This window comes from Nycticebus coucang, chromosome 3, assembly GCF_027406575.1.
Source record: "Nycticebus coucang isolate mNycCou1 chromosome 3, mNycCou1.pri, whole genome shotgun sequence".
In the NCBI taxonomy this organism is placed as follows: domain Eukaryota; kingdom Metazoa; phylum Chordata; class Mammalia; order Primates; family Lorisidae; genus Nycticebus; species Nycticebus coucang.
The window spans coordinates 25456798-25473719 of NC_069782.1; the positions used below are offsets into that span (position 1 = coordinate 25456798).

Here is a 16922-nt window from a genome sequence, read left to right on the forward strand (position 1 = left end):
CATGGACTGGGTGTGGAGGGGGAGTGGTTTTGATAGGCGTCTATAAGCAATTGATTTATTATGGTCTCTGTGCAGTCCAACTTCCTGACTAATGATAATCTCAGGCTGTTCCCCAGAGCTAGCATCACCACCTCAGCTCCACCTCAGATAATCAAGCACTAGATTCTCACAAGGAGTACACAACCTTGATTCCCCACATCTGCAGTTTACAGCAGAGTTCCCATTCCTATGAGAATCTAACACCACTGCTGATTTGACCAGAGAGAGTTCAGGTGATGCAAGCAATGGGGAGTGGCTATGAATACAGATATAACTCTGTAAGATTTACAAGCCCACTGCTCACCTCCTGCTCTGTAGCCCAGTTCCTGACAGGCCATGGACTGGTAGTGGTCCACAACCCGGGGGTTGGGGACCACAGCTGTACTAGAGTTTTTACCCAAACATTCAAACATTTAAGCCATTTCTAGATACTGGCCATTATGCGTAAAGTGACTTCCAGTAATAACCAAGTTTTGTTTTCATGGAATGAAAAGCAGTATTTTTAATTTGAGATGGGGGTCTCACTCTGCCACCCCAGCAATCAGAGCTCACTAAGCCTCATACTCCTAGGCTTAAGTGATCCTCTTGCCAGGAGTAGCTAGGACTACAGGCATATGCCACTACACCCAGCTAATTGTCTTACTTTTTATAGAGACAGTGTCTTGCTTACTATATTGCCCAAGATGATCTCAAACTCCTACTCTCAAATGATCCTCCTGCCTCAGCCTCCCAAAGTGCTAGGATTACAGGCACAAGCCACCACACCCAGATGAAAAACAATATTTCATAAAACATATTAACCATCCATTTAAACCACTGCCTCAATTTCTTTTATTATTAAAAGTACATTGTAGCTTGCTTGGGAATTTCCCAAAATAAAGAGACACCCAAAATGACATCAATGATGAGAAAAAACATAAAATTACAATCAAAATCTAATTCAATGCTATATTCCAATGATTAAAACGATATAGAATCTTAGCAAGGTGAAATTCCTGTGACATTATTAATCTGGACTTAAATTAAGCATTATAACCTCCTTCCACACTATTAAAAACTATTCAAAATAGCTATTTTACCTGAGAATAGGTGCAGACACAGAAATGCAAGGTTGCTGCCAAATGGAAAATTTCGTCTGAATATCCCCAAGCCTTCACAAAGGCATCTAAATTAATAAGTAGATGAAAATAAAATTTTCAAATAGAAAAAGCACAAAAACATAGAAACTTTATAAAAATGACACAAATGATATGAGGGGGGCAAATGTCATGTCAATAAAGACAAAATAAATGCTTCTATATGAAAACTAATGTAAGTGTCTCTAATCCAAATAAAACAGATTATTATTATCATTAATCCATAGTATGTATGCCAACTATGTCAAAAAAGAAACTGAAGAGACTTATTGAAATATACATAAAATATGGTAATTGAAAGAAAAATAAATAAATTATTCAGAAATAAAAGTTGTATCAGTACTTTGTACAAATTATTTACCTCAACTGACAGGCTACATAATGTCTTAATAACATGGCAAAACATAAAAAACTCAGAATTAAATATTTTTCAATGATCTAAAAAGTAGAGGTTGCAGATTTTCAATTACATATGCAATAACTTTTAAGACTTGAAAAGTCCTATAATGGAAAACATTGCTTGCTTGAAAGAGAGAAAAGACTACCAAATCTTCCTTTCCTAAAGTGAACTGATAACTGTGTCCTTTGATTTGCTTGCCTGCTATCCTTGCATTTATCCCAACAAGCTAGCAGGTAAGTGGAGCCTCATTCCTCTACTCAAAACTGTCCTTTGGAATAAAATCCAGCATTCTTACAGAGCTTAGTAACCACATTATCTAGCACCCAACTATTAGTCACCTTGTCACCTGCCACACTCCCAAACTTCACCACTATCACCAGTGCATTCCAGCCCCTGTCATTCCTTCAATAACCAAACACACCCTCACCTAGAGGCTTCTGCACCTCCTGTTCCCTGGTACTTGAATGTTCTATCTCACATCTCACCTATGAAAAGCACATTTTATCAGATAAAACTTTCTACAAAGCAACTAAATACTCACAAGCAGAATCCATTTTTTTTAAAGAAATTAGATTTGACTGTCCTTCCTTATGGTTTTCCAAAGGAAAAATCAAACCTTTGCTTTTCTTCACATTGATTAGTGGTTCAATTGCAAGCAGAAGAGATAAATCCTTCTCTGCCTTCTTTGACTCTGGATCATCCTGTCCCTTTGAGAAATGCATCCTATGAGTTAATTCAATGTCATTTTTAACAAAACAGAAATAAATAAATGGTTTTGCATATGTTACCTGGAGAAAACAAATAAGATTCCCAGCTAAAGATTCAAATAAACTCCATTCCTCATAATTAAAAGCTAACTTTACAAATTTCACAGCAACATCCATAGAAATAACATTTTTCCTTTCTATCATAAGTTCCAGAAGAGGGGTTCTTGGAAAATCAAATATTCCATCTGTAGTAGCATTTGACACTAGAAAAAGGAAGGGAGAGTTTGGGTATCATTCATGCAAAGAAATATTTATTTGCTAAATATTAGCTATAAGACACTGCAAAGCACTGGGGGGAAATGGGACAGAAACAGATGCAATGCAAGACTACTAAGAGGGGGAGAATGGAATCTCAAACATAGAGGATTAGCAAGAGTTTACCAGCCAAATAGGCAGCTCCATATAGACTGGGAACTCAGGGAAGTCATCTAAAATAGGGATACAGCTTTTAGAGTCATATAAAGTCACCAATAAGATAAAATAGGAACTTATAGCTAAATGTACCATTATTTACAAGACATTCATTACAAAATTTTATTAAAAGCAGCCTAGCACTTAGAGAATATTTTGTAAATACCCTCAAGAATGTTGAGAAACTGCATCATGGCTCAGCACCCATAGCTCAGTGAGTAGAGCACCAGCTACATACACCAGAGCTGGAGGGTTCTAGCCCGGACTAGGCCTCCTAGTGTAATGTAACCAAATGACAATGTAACCAAAAAATAGCTGGGCATTGTGGCGGCCACCTGTAGCCCCAGCTACTTGGGAGGCTGAGGCAAGAGAATTGCTTAAGCCTAAGAGTTTGAGGTTGCTGTGAATTGTGACAGACACCATGGCACTCTATCCAGGGTGACAGCTTGAGACTTTGTCTTAAAAAAAAAAAAAAAACAAAAAAAGAAAAGAAAAAAAGAAATTACAACATTCATACATTTCTGTGGGAATGTAAAATGCTGCAATCACCTTGGCTAATAGCATGGCAGTTTCTTACAAAACTAAACATGCACTTACCACATGATCCAGCAATTTCACTTTTGAGAATTGATCACAGAGAAATGAAAACTTATTTTCAACAAAACCCTGTACTCAACTGTTCATAAGCAGCTTTATTCCTAATAGCCAAAAAGAAACAATTCAAACATCTTGCAATCAGTAAATGGTTAAACAAACTGTGAAGCATTCATGCCATGGAATACTACTCAGCAATAAAAAGAAGTGAACGTTAATACATACAACTTGGATATCTCTCAGAATTATGTTGACTAAAAAAAAAAAAAAAAAAAGACAACACAAATATAGTCACCTAATTTATAACAAAGGGATACTCTAGTCAAGAGGTAAAGGAAGATCTCTTCAATAAATGGTTCTATGTCAACTGGATAGTAGATAAATCTTTTTTTTCTTTTTTTATTGTTGGGGATTCATTGAGGGTACAATAAGCCAGGTTACACTGATTGCATTTGTTAGGTAAAGTCCCTCTTGCAATCATGTCTTGCCCCCAGAAGATGTGGCACACACCAAGGCCCCACCCCTCTCCCTCCTTCCCTCTTTCTGCTTTTCCTTCCCCCCCATGACTCATGCCAACAAAAAAGACCTAAATAACCTTATGTGAGAGGTTAAACAATGAAACTTATGGAAAAAAAGAATAAGAGGGCTTGGTGCCTGTAGCACAGTGGTTAGGGTATGGGCCCCATACACCTGGGCTGGTGGGTTCAAACCCAGCCCAGACCTGCTAACCAACAATGACAACTACAACAACAACAACAACAACAAATAGCTGGGCATTCTAGCAGACACCTGTAGTCCCAGCAACTTGAGAGGCTGGGGCAGGAGAATCACTTAAGCCCAATTTTGAAGTTTCTGTGAGCTGTGATGCCCTGGCACTCTACTGAGGGTGACATAGTGAGAATCTATCTCAAAAAATAAGAGAGAGAGAGAGAATATATTTATTTATGACTTTGGGGGTAACAGATTTCTTAAACATAACATAAATAGGAGCAACTATAAGAGATATACTGATAAATTAGACTATATTAAAATTAAGACTTTCTATCCTTCAACAGATACCATTAAGAAAATGAAAATATAAGCCACATGTGAGAAAAGATATTTGCCATGCATGTTTTTAATAAAGAACCTATATCCAGAATATATGAAGAATTCCTACAAATCAATAAAAGGCAAGTAGTCCAATAGAAAAATGGACAAAGATTTGAACTGGCATTTCACAAAACATGATATCCAAGTGCTAAAAAGAAGTTTAAAAAGCTGCTCAGAGACATGCAAATAAAATCAATAATATTGCCCCATTGAATTTACATCAAAATGGACAAAATGAATGGACACATAATATTAAGTGTCAGGGAGAATTTAGAGCAATTGGAATACTCATAAAATGCGAAATGGGGTATAAAATCGGGGGAAAAAAAACTTTGAAAAACAGTTGCTAAAGCAAAACACAGGAATATCCTATCTACCCAACAGATCATGAGGTAGCTACTGCAATGGATTTCACCTATAAAGAATTAATGGAATGACAGATGGGGAATTAAAATAGAGATGGCAAAAACAGTAAAGGGAAATGACTAGAAAGTGGAAAATAATCAAAAGGAAATACAAAAACAGAACCAAAAAATGGATGAAAAATATGAAGAATATAGAAAGGATGTAGAAGCTCTTAAAGAATTATAGGAATCAATCAGGGAACTTAAAAATGCAGTAGAATGCATCAATAACAGATTAGACCATGGAGAAGAAAGAATCTCAGAGCTAGGGCCTTGAGCTAACCCAGCAGTTAAAAAGGCAGAAAAGAAGAGAGAAAAGCAGAACATTTATTCAGAGCATCATGAGACTTCATGAAGCATTCATACATATGAATTATAGGTATTACGAAGGGGAATAAGAATATCCTAAAGGAATGGAAGCCACTAGAGCAGCGGTTTTCAACCTGTGGGTTGCAACCCCTTTGGACTGTATTAAAGGTTTGCAGGGGTGGTGCCTGTGGCTCAAGGAGTAGGGTGCCAGCCCCATATACCAGAGGTGGTGAGTTCAAACCCAGCCCCAGCCAAAAAAAAAAAAAAAAAATGCAAAAGAAAAAATAAAAAAAGGTTCAAGGCATTAGGAAGATTGAGAACCACTGCACTAGAGGATATCATAAGTAAAAATTCCCCAAGTTTCACTAAAGATTCCAAAATATTCCTTTTAGAGGGGTATCAAACTCTGGGTCATCTCAACTCAAACTGAGCATCTCCAAGACACATTATAAGGAACCTATCCAAAATCAAGATGAAAAATAAAATTCTGCAAGCAGCCAGGACTAAGCACCAATGACCTACAGGGGTGGAAATCCATCAGATTGACAGCATATTTTCCAGCTGAAACTTTCCAAGCCAGAGAGAATGGTCATCTAACTTTAACCTTCTTAAACAAAACATTTTCAGCCCAGAATTCTGTATCCTAACAGCCTGACAAGAGTGAGACCCCGTCTCTAACAATAGCTGAGGATTGTGGTGGGCACCTATAGTCCCAGCTACTCTGGAGGCTGAGACAAGAGAATTGCTTGAGGCCAAGAGTTTGAAGTTGCTGTAAGCTATGATGCCATAGCACTCTACCAAGGGTGACAAAATGAGACTCTGTCTCAAAACAAACAAACAAACAGAATTCTGTATCCTGCCAAACTAAGCTTCAAAATCAATGGAAAAATCAAATCTTTTACTGATATACAAAGATTAAGGAAATTTACCACAACAAGATAGTCCTACAGGAAATACTTAGACCTATTTTCCACACTGACCATCACAATGGACCAGGAGCAAAGTAACACCCCAAAACTAAAGGACAAAACCTATCTTCCCAATGGCACAAAGGATAACACTAAGCAACAGACTTTCACAAAATGAGATGATTAGAACTCCACCACACTTATCAATTTTCTCAATAAATGTAAATGGCTTCAATTCCCCACTGAAGAGGCAAAGGCTGGCCAATTGGATAAAAAAGCACAAGCCATCTATATGTTATCTCCAGGAAACACACCTAACCTTAAAGGATAAAACAAGACTCAGAGTGAAGGGTTGGAAAACAATATTTTAGGCAAATGGAAATCAGAAGAAAGGAGGTTCACAATCTTATTTTTGGATACAGGTGGATTTAAAGTAAATAAAATTTAAGAGAGACAAAGATAATCACTTCATACTGGTTAAGGGAATAACACAACAAGAAGACATTTGAATTCTAAATATCTGCCCACCCAACTTAAATGCTCCCAGATTTATCAAACAGACTTTAATTGACTGATCAATATAATATACCATAACACCATAATTTCTGGAGACTTACACACACACAAACACACACACACACGCACCATAGAACTGAACAGATTCTCTAAAAAGAAACAAAGATACAAGGGACTTAAATGTGACCCTACAACAAATGGGCTTAATACATATATACAGAACACACCATCCCAAAGTAAGGAATAGACATTCTTCTTGTCAGCCCATACAACAGTCTCCAAAATAGATCATATCCTAGGACACAAATCAAACATCATCAAAATTAAAAGAATTGAAAGTATACCTGTATCTTCTCAGACCACAAGGCTATAAAGGTAAAAATCAACTCCAACAAAAATTTTCATTCCCACACAAAGGCATGGAAATTAAACAACTTTATGCTGAATTACAGTTGGGTCAAGGAAGAGACAAAGGAAGAAATTAAATTCTGAACATAACAACAATGAAGAAACAAGTTACCAAACCTGTGGAATACTGCAAAAGCAGTGCTAAAAAGGAAATTTATCACATTAAATGCCTACATCTGACAAACAGAAAAAAAACACATCAACAACCTAATGAATTATCCTAAGGAAACAGACAAGGAATGACAATCTAATCCCAAATCTAGTAGAAGAAAAAAAATAATTAAAATGAAATCAGAAATAAATGAAATTGAAAACAAAAGAATTATTCAGAAAATTAATAAAACAAAAAAGTTGGGTTTTCAACAAGATAAATAAAAAATAAATAAACTTTTGGCCAGATGAACTAGAAACAGAAAAGTAAAATCTCTAATAACCCTAATCAGAAATGAAAAGGGGAAAATGACCATAGATACCACAGAGATACAAGAAATTATCTCTGACTACAAGAAACTCTATGGCCAGAAATTTGACATTGTGGAGGAAAGGGACCAATACCTGAAATCACACCATCTTCCTAGACTTAACCAAGAAGACACAGATCTCTTAAACAAACCAGTATCAAGCACTTAGATCAAAGAAACAATTAAAAAAATCTCCCAACAACAACAACAAGAAAAACACTGGCACCGAAGACCCCATTCTTGGCAGGGGAGGGCACCCCCAGAAAAAGGGAAAATTAAAAAAAAAAATTAAAAAGTAAGCTGAAGGAGTCAGAACAAAGAAAGTTAGCTAGTTTACCTTTAAGCTAGCCATTGCTAAATTTCTTATCTGAACAAGTTTCCAGCCTTTCCTGAAACTCTAGCTTATTAGGGATACAGCTTATACCAATATCCTGCTGAGTCTATGAACACTCTTAAAAAGGTGGTCATAAAAAAGGTTATGACAAGACCTGGAATAGATACACCTTCTAGGTCATTTTCTGCTCATTAAACAGACAAAGCACATACCATTGTGGAGATTTGCATTTGGCTGGGGCAGAGACCAAGGGAATAGCTTGACCCCTGAGATATGGGCAGTAAAGCTTAACACCCCTTATTGCAGAGGAAAATCCTCTGTGGTAGTAATGAGAGGAAAAAACCTCTCTCCCACCAATTCCTCAGAGGAGATTAACACCAGTGGTGTTTTACTCCACAGTGAACTAGCAAAGCTTAACACCTCCCTAGGAATCTATGTGTGTGACTCCAGACAGGAGGCTTCCTCCACACAAGGCTCAAGTTTCAGATGCTTCAAAACTGCTCAAATCCTTAAAGTTAATAATAATAACAATAGGAGCTGATAGCTCACTCAAAGAAACTACTGGTGTCTTTGTTCCCTCCCTCAGCTTACCACCTGGGCAGATAGATTTCAATAAAAGTTGTGTGGAACAAAGATTAGGGGCCACTCACTGGAGCCCATGAATAGGCAGTGGTCCCCTGAGCTCCCACCTTTGAAAATTCTATTCTGTGTCTCGTGTATCTTTCTTTATCATCGTTCCTAATTTTATATTTCTTCAGCCGGTCTTCTAGTTCCATAGGTCTTAGCAGACCCTGCTCTGGGGGCAGGACCCCTGACACTGGACCAGATGGCTTCACACCAGAATTCTATCAAACTTTCAGAGAAGTGCTGTACCTACACTGCAGAAACTATTGCAAAACATTAAGAAAGGAACCTTTTCTGGGACACATTCTATGAAGCAAACATTGCCCTGATTCCAAAGCCAGGAAAGGACCCAACTAAAAAGGAGAAATACAGATCAATTTCACTAACAAATATTGATGAAAAAACTCAATAAAATCTTAGCCAATAGATTAGAGCTACATATTAAAAAAATTATACATCATGATCAAGCAGGCTTCATTAATTCACCATATCAATAGAAGCAGAAACAAACATCATTTGATCCTCTCAATAGATGCAGAAAAAGTATTTGATAAAATTTAGCATCCTTTTCTAATAAGAACCCTTAAGAATATAGGCATAGGGGGCACACTTCCTAAATTGATTGAGGCCATCTACAACAAACCTACAGCTAATATTACACTGAATGAAGTAAAACTGAAAGCTTTTCCACTTAGGACAACCTTGTCTGGTTGTCCTCTATTGCAACTGCTATTGAACATAGTTCTGGAAGTTCTAGCCAAAGCAATCAGGCAAGAGAAGGATATAAAGGGCACCCAAAGGGAGCAGAAGAGGTCAAACTCTCACTGTTTTCCAATAATAGGACCTTCTACTTAGAGAACCCCAGAGACTCAACCACGAGACTGTCAGAACTGTTCAAGAAATACAGTAAAGTCTCAGGGAATAAAAATCAATGTCCACAAGTCAGTAGCCTTTGTATACACTAATAACAGCCAAGATGGGAAGCTAATTAAGGACACAATCCCATTCACAGTAGCTTCAAAGAAAATGAAATACCTAGGAATATACCTAACAAAAGAAGTGAAGGACCTCTACAAAGAGAATTATGAAACCCTAAGAAAAGAAATAGCAGAAGACATTAACAAATGGAAGAACATATAATGCTTTTGGCTGGGAAGAATCAACATTGTTAAAATGACTATGTTACCTAAAGCAATCTACAGATTCAATGCAATACCCATTAAAATACCAATGTCATACTTAGAAGAACTGGAAAAAATAGTTCTTCATTTCATATGGAACCAGAAAAAAATATGCATAGCCAAGGCAATTTTTAGTAATAAAAATGAAGTTGGAGGCAACACCCTGACAGACTTCAGGTAATATTACAAGTCCACAGTGATCAAAGCAGCATGGCATTGGTACAAAAATAGAGACATAGACATATGGGAGATAATAGAAAACGAAGAGATGAAACTGGTCTCTTTCCATCTGATCTTCAATAAACCAAACAAAAGCATACACTGGAGAAAGAATCCTTATTCAATAAATGGTGCTGGGAGAACTGGATAACCACATGTAAAAGACTGAAACTGAACCCGCACCTTTCATCACTTGCAAAAATTGACTCAAGGTGGATGAAAGATTTAAATCTAAGGCATGAAACAATAAAAATCCTAGAAGAAAGTGAGAGCAAAACTCTTCAGTATGTTGGCCTGGAGAAAGATTTTATGAACAAGACTTCTGCACCAATATCAAAAACAACAGAAATAAACAAGTGAGACTTAAGCTGTAATACTTCTGCACAGCTAAGGACACAACAATTAAAGCAAATAGACTACCTTCAGAATAGGAAAAGATATTTGTATATTAATGAATCTGACAAAGCCTCCATAACTAGAATCTACAGAGAACTCAAATTAATTAACAAAAAAAAAAAAAAGAGCCAACAATCCCATCTATCACTGGGCAAGAGCCAACAATCCCATATATCACATGAATGGAAACTTCTCTGAGGAATACAGATGAATAGCTAACAAACATTTGAAAAAAAGCTCATCCTCCCTAGTCATCAGAGAAATGCAAATCAAAACCACCCTGAGATATCACTTAACCCAGTGAGAATAGCCCACATCACAAAGTCTCAATGCTGTAGATGCTGGCACAGATGTGGAGAAAGAAGAACATTGTTGGTGGGACTGAAAACTAGGACAGCCTATTTCTTTGGAAGAAGTATGGACATAGAGACTCCTCAAAGAACTCAAATTAGACCTCCCATATGATCCCACAATCCCATAAGCATCTACTCAGAAGAAAAGAATCATTTTATCATAAGGACATTTGCACTAGATTGTTTATCATAGTTCAATTTATAATCCCCAAGATGTGGTAACAACCTAAATGCTCATCAACCCAGGAATGGATTAACAAACTATGGTATATGTACACCATGGAATACTATTCAGCCATTAAAAAGATGGAGACTTTACATGCTTCGTATTAACCTGGATGGAGTTGAAACACGGTCTTCTTAGAAAAGTATCACAAGAATGGAAAAGCAAACATCCGATGTATTCAATACTAATACAAAGACAATAGATTATCTAATATACAGCCACATAAGAGGAAATCTCAATTCAATTCAAGTTGGGAGGAGGGGTAAAAGCGAGAGAGAGGGGAAAGAGGGGAGAGGATTGGTGTGCTTCTACTTAATGGGCACAATGTAAGGGTATATGGCACACCCTTTGAGTGCAGGATACTACTACAAAAGGGACTCTACCTTGCAAATGCAAATATTATAACCTAATTGTTTGTACCCTCACACTAACCTGAAACTAAAAAAAAGAAAAGATGGGTGGCGCCTGTGGCTCAAAGAAGTAGGGCGCCAGCCCCATATACTGGAGGTAACGGGTTCAAACCCAGCCCCGGACAAAAACTGCAAAAAAAAAGAAAAGACTAAAGAAATTGGTCACTGCCTTGTGAAACTGATGAAATAAGAGACAAGGCAGACTAGCGCATGTCAGAAGTAAAGAAAGGAGACACTGTACAAATCCTATAGACATTAAAAAGATCATAAAGAGATATTATCAATAATTTTATGAAAATGTTTAAGTACTAGGTAAAATTAAAAAATTTCAAGAAAAATACAATCCACCAAACTGATAGTTTCTTTTTTAATGAATAAAAATAGCCAGAGACAGTGATGCACTCCTGTGGTCCCAGCTACTGGGAAGGCTGAGGTGGAAGTATGGCTTAAGCCCAGCAGTTCTGGTCAATAGTACTCTATACCCACCTGGTGTGCACAGTAAGTCCAACCTTAATATGGTGGCCTTCCAGGAGCAGGGGACCACCAGGTTGCCTAAAGAATAGTAAACTGGCACAGGTCAGAAATGTAGCAGGTCAAGAATGAAAATAAAACCCAAATAAGTTTGTATCTACAGGGGAAATTGAATGCATAGTTTAAAAACTTTCCACCAAAAAACAATTCAAAGTCCAAATGTCTTCACCAGTAAATTCAACCACATATTTAGGAAAACATAACACCACCATGACACAAACTCTTCTGGATAATGGAGAAAGAGAGTATTCTTCTCAACTCATTTTATGATGGTAGCATGACCCTGAGAGCAAAACCTAAAAAGGATATTAGAAGACAGGAAAATCTCTCTCATGAACAGAAAAGCACAAATGTTAAATGTTCGCAAACAAATCAAGCAATATATCAAAAGGCTAATTCGCACCTCCAAATAAGGTTTATTACAAAAATATAGGGTAGTTAAAAATTATATAAACAATCAATGTAATTCACCTTAGTATTTAGTAGAAATAAAAGAGAAAGTCATTTGTTCAACTCAGTAAATCTCAATAAATCCACATAAAGCTTTTGATAAAACCAAATAATTATTCAAGAGTAAGAACAGGGGAGGGAGGAGGTTTGAAGGAGGGTAAATGGTGGGACCACACCTATGGAGCATATTGTAAGGGTACAAGTCAAATCTATCAAGTATAGAACATAAATGTCTTAAGACAATAATCAAGTAAATGAGGTGAAAGCTATATTAATTAGTTTGATGTAAGCACTCCAAATTGTATAAAAAAATCAATACATTGTACCCCACAAATGCATAAATATATTCATGATCTATGTGTATATGACTTAATAAAAAATAATAATAATAAGAGTAAGAACAAACAAAAAACTCCCAGCAAACCAGGAATAAAGGAAACTTCCTTAATCTGAAAAAAAGTATCAGTAAAGATCCTTCCATAAATATTATAAATAATAGCAAAATGTTGAAAGCTTCCTATCTGAGATTAAAAATGAGACAAGGATGTCTGCTATCATCACCGATTACTTTCATTTGTTATTGAAGATCCTAGCCAATGCAATAAATCAAGAAATAATAAATACAAATAAAAAAATTAAAATATTAAGAATCAGGCTCAGCACCTAGTAGCATAGTGGTTACAGCACCGGCCACATGCACCAAGGCTGGCAGGTTCGAACCTGGCCCAGGCCAGCTAAACAACAATGACAACTACAACAACACCAACAACAAAATAGCCAGGCATTGTGGCAAGTGCCTATAGCCCAGGTATTTGGGAGGCTGAGGCAAGAGAATTGCTTAAGCCCAAGAGTTGGAGGTTGCTGTGAGCTATGATACCACAGCACTCTACCAATGGTGACACAGTGAGACTCTGCCTCAAAAAATAAAGCTAAATTAAATAAAAATAAAAATAAAATATTAAGAATTGAAAATAAAATAAAATTGTCATTATTCACACATAATTGTATACACACAAAAAAAAACCCAAAATCTAATAATTATTTGAAATATAAATTACTCTAGCAAGGTTGCCAAATTCAAGATCAATATAAACTGTATCAGTTTCTTATTTCCATGCTAAAATTTTTTGTTTTTCATGTCTACCACAAAATATTACCTTAACATCTTACTTACTTATTAAAAGTTCTTTTCCTGCCAAAAATAGTTCTGAGACAACATCACGAAGCTCCACTTCTTCTGTAGCAAGAGGTCCAGTTTGCAGTATTCGCCTCTTTGAATCAGAAAGAGCTTCCACGACAGCCAGGAACCGGGATGCAGTGGAATCAAACATCTCATCCAATACCCTTTCTGTGATTGTACGTGGCCACATCAACTGAAATAAAATAATTCAGTCTATTTTTTAAAGATAGCATAAGGCAAAGGAAAGTAAGGTATGCTTAATTAATGATAAAACGGAGAGTGCTTAATCTAAAAATGATACAGCCACTTTCACGGTTTTCATTTTTTGAGATTTCACTCAGACTCCATTAAAGTTTATGTCATTCTGTCATTGCATTGAAGACTTTGCTGTTTATTTATATGTCTGTGTTTCCAAGGTAGCATACAAAGGTGGTTTTGTTATGGTCTTTTTGTTAAGCCAGCATCAGTTTCCCTATGCTTTATTACAACCTTTAAGGAACTGATACTCAAACTTTGGTGCCTGAGAATCACTTAGGGCTGCTTTTTAGATTCAAGACCAAATCTCCAGTGATTCCATGTGTATGGGTGAGACATTTTTAATAGGCAATGCAGGAAATTCTAGCACTTGAAAGTCTTCAAACTCAAATTCAAAACAGTATTTCATAGTATAAATAACTAGGCTTGTGGTTAACTCTAAGGAAGAATTGATCAGCTGTATACTAATAAGCTAGTGATTGTTAGACCATGGTGTGAGTTCCCAGTCACTCTGTTTTCCTGGACCAGAATATTCTTTTCTCTGACAAATGGCCTGTTCTCTGCATTTAGACTACCAGTAAGAATTGTATATCTAGTTAGCTTTTCTAGAATCTATTCTCGGCTATAAGGTCCCAACCATCTTCCTCACAATTCTCTTGCTTTTATTTCTTCTTGGAACAAAGTCAGAAAGACAAAAACAAAAGCAGGGATAAAGCTGCTTTAGATTATTTTTCCCCAAACACCAGCTTCTCTACTCACTAACTTCTGTGCTTTTTCAATCCATAGGTCACCTGATACGTTAAAAACCTCTTTAAAATTTAAACTTCACACCCTGCCTTTTCCTTCCTTATAAACAGAGGTAAGGGTTTCTCCTAAGATTTTTATTGTGCATTAAAACAGAGCATTAAAATATATATGTAACAACATAATAAACTTTCTAATAACTAGAAGTATTCAAAATGAAATGGTAAAACCCAGATAGATAAAAAAGTGAAATCACTTATAAAAATATCATTAAAAAACTAGCAAAATGAAAAATATTTATCAGGGGTATAGATGAATACTAAGTAAAAGGTTTTCAAATATAAATATTTTAAAGATCTATAAAAAAGAAAGTTAAAGCAATAAAAGAATGGATTATCAAGTATGACAAGCAAAATATTAATGTCACAAAAACCATGAGCTCGGGCGGCACCTGTGGCTCAATCGGTAAGGCACCGGCCCCATTTACTGAGGGTGGCGGGTTCAAACCCGGCCCTGGCCAAACTGCAACCAAAAAATAGCCGGGCGTTGTGGCGGGCGCCTGTAGTCCCAGCTACTCGGGAGGCTGAGGCAAGAGAATCACTTAAGCCCAGGAGTTGGAGGTTGCTGTGAGCTGTGTGAGGCCACGGCACTCTACAGAGGGCCATAAAGTGAGACTCTGTCTCTACAAAAAAAAAAAAATGAGCTCATTCAAATATATTTTAAAAATTAAAAATCTGCAGTAGATAAATGGTCAAATACTGAGAAAGATACTTCATACACACAAAAATATATATAAAGAGTAAACACAAATATAAGGAAAAACTGGACCAGAGAAGTAAAGCTAAAATGATGAGCCATTTTATTAAAACTGAATTTGCAAAAGAAGTTTAAACAAATAATAATATCAAAATAATAATAACTTGTGGTAAAATTGGTACATGCAGGTGTCACTTTGAAAATAGAGATAGGCGCCTGTGGCTCAGTAAGTAGGGCGCCGGCCCCATATACCGAGGGTGGTGAGTTCGAACCCAGCCCCAGCCAAACTGCAACAAAAACTAGCCAGGTGTTGTGGCGGGCACCCGTAGTCCTGGCTACTCAGGAGGCTGAGACAAGAGAATTGCTAAAGCCCAGGAGTTGGAGGTTGCTGTGAGCTGTAATGCCACAGCACTCTACCGAGGGTGATAAAATAAGACTCTGTCTCTAAAAAAAAAAGAAAGAAGAAGAAAAGAAAATAGAGATATCCATTTGGAAATCAATTTGGCAATATATGAAGGAGAAATAAAAAGTATTTGTTTCCCTTGATTCAGAAATCCTACATCTTCAACTTTATTTATAGGAAATAAAGAAAAAAATAGTATGCCTAAAGATGTGGCTGACATCAATAATTGTAATAGCAAAAAAATGGAAACTAAACTAAAAATAATAAAAATACTAGACAAATTATGGTACATATACTACATATACTATATGGTACATATATTACTAAGATATACAGTACTATTGTTTAAAATGCCAGGATGGATGAGAATCTGGATGACACCACCATATAGTTTGTTCCACCTTTAAATACTATGGTCTCCATGATATTTACTCTATGAGATGTACTATGTTAATTGCCCAACATCATATGCCTACCCTAATCAAGCTCTATTTCTCTGTCCCCCCCCCAAAATTTTGCCTATTCTGGCTTGTAAGCCATGATCATGTGCTGGTCCTTTACTTAGTATGTTTCCCACTCTTCTCTGTGTCTAGTCAAATCCTGCTCATTATTTCAAGTCCATTCAAAAAGCAAGGATTTTGACTTAGTATTTCTATATTCCACTATTCTTTAAACCACAGTAGGCATTTAATACATGTGTAGTTCTTGGATGAATGGATGAATAAAAATAATAATAATAGCTAACATTTACTGGGAACCTACTATTAATAAATGCCAGGAACATTCTAAGAGCTTTACATGTAACTCATTTAATTCCCACCACACCACTACCATTATTTCCTACTTAATATTTATCACAAGCTATAATTATTTTACCATGTAATTTCTTCACTAATATAATCTTCTTCCAGCTTGTCCACATACCAGATATTTAAAATATATTTGTTGAATGAATTGCTACATGATTGATTATTAGGAGTTTGTATGAGTCATCCTTTCAAAGAATCTTTTAGAAGTCAAAATGATTTACTGTGGGATAACAACTGACTTACAAACTCACAAATGTTTTAGAAAATAGATTTAATGCATGTTGAAATGACTATTTTGTAGAAACATACTAAAATTATTTCATACAGATGAAGCAGGACATTCTGCAAAACATATCAATGTAATACAGCATGACATTATAAGGTTGTATTGACTAGTCTGTAAAAACTACCCACTAAATAATTATAATTGTCCTCCAAAATAAATGACACCAGAATTTTATCTTTTATTATCTTAAAAGAAAAAAGAGATAAATGAGTTTTTTTTTGTTTTTTTTTTTTGTAGAGACAGAGTTTCACCTTACCGCCTTCAGTAGAGTGCCATGATGTACACAGGACTCACAGCAACCTCTAGCTCTTGGGCTTCCG

At 36.2% G+C, this 16922-nt stretch overlaps 1 protein-coding gene across 1 annotated transcript in view; it reads right to left on the reverse strand.

Annotated features, from left to right (window-relative positions):
- Nucleotides 1–16922, reverse strand: part of CFAP54 (cilia and flagella associated protein 54) — a 339644-nt gene that overhangs the window by 291650 nt on the left and 31072 nt on the right. Inside the window, exons 9-12 of the mRNA XM_053586325.1 lie at nucleotides 13344–13542; nucleotides 2364–2545; nucleotides 2117–2282; nucleotides 1119–1204 (exon numbers count right to left, since the gene is read on the reverse strand). Of these exons, the coding sequence (XP_053442300.1) occupies nucleotides 1119–1204; nucleotides 2117–2282; nucleotides 2364–2545; nucleotides 13344–13542 (633 nt within the window). The remainder of the gene's footprint in view (nucleotides 1–1118; nucleotides 1205–2116; nucleotides 2283–2363; nucleotides 2546–13343; nucleotides 13543–16922) is intronic.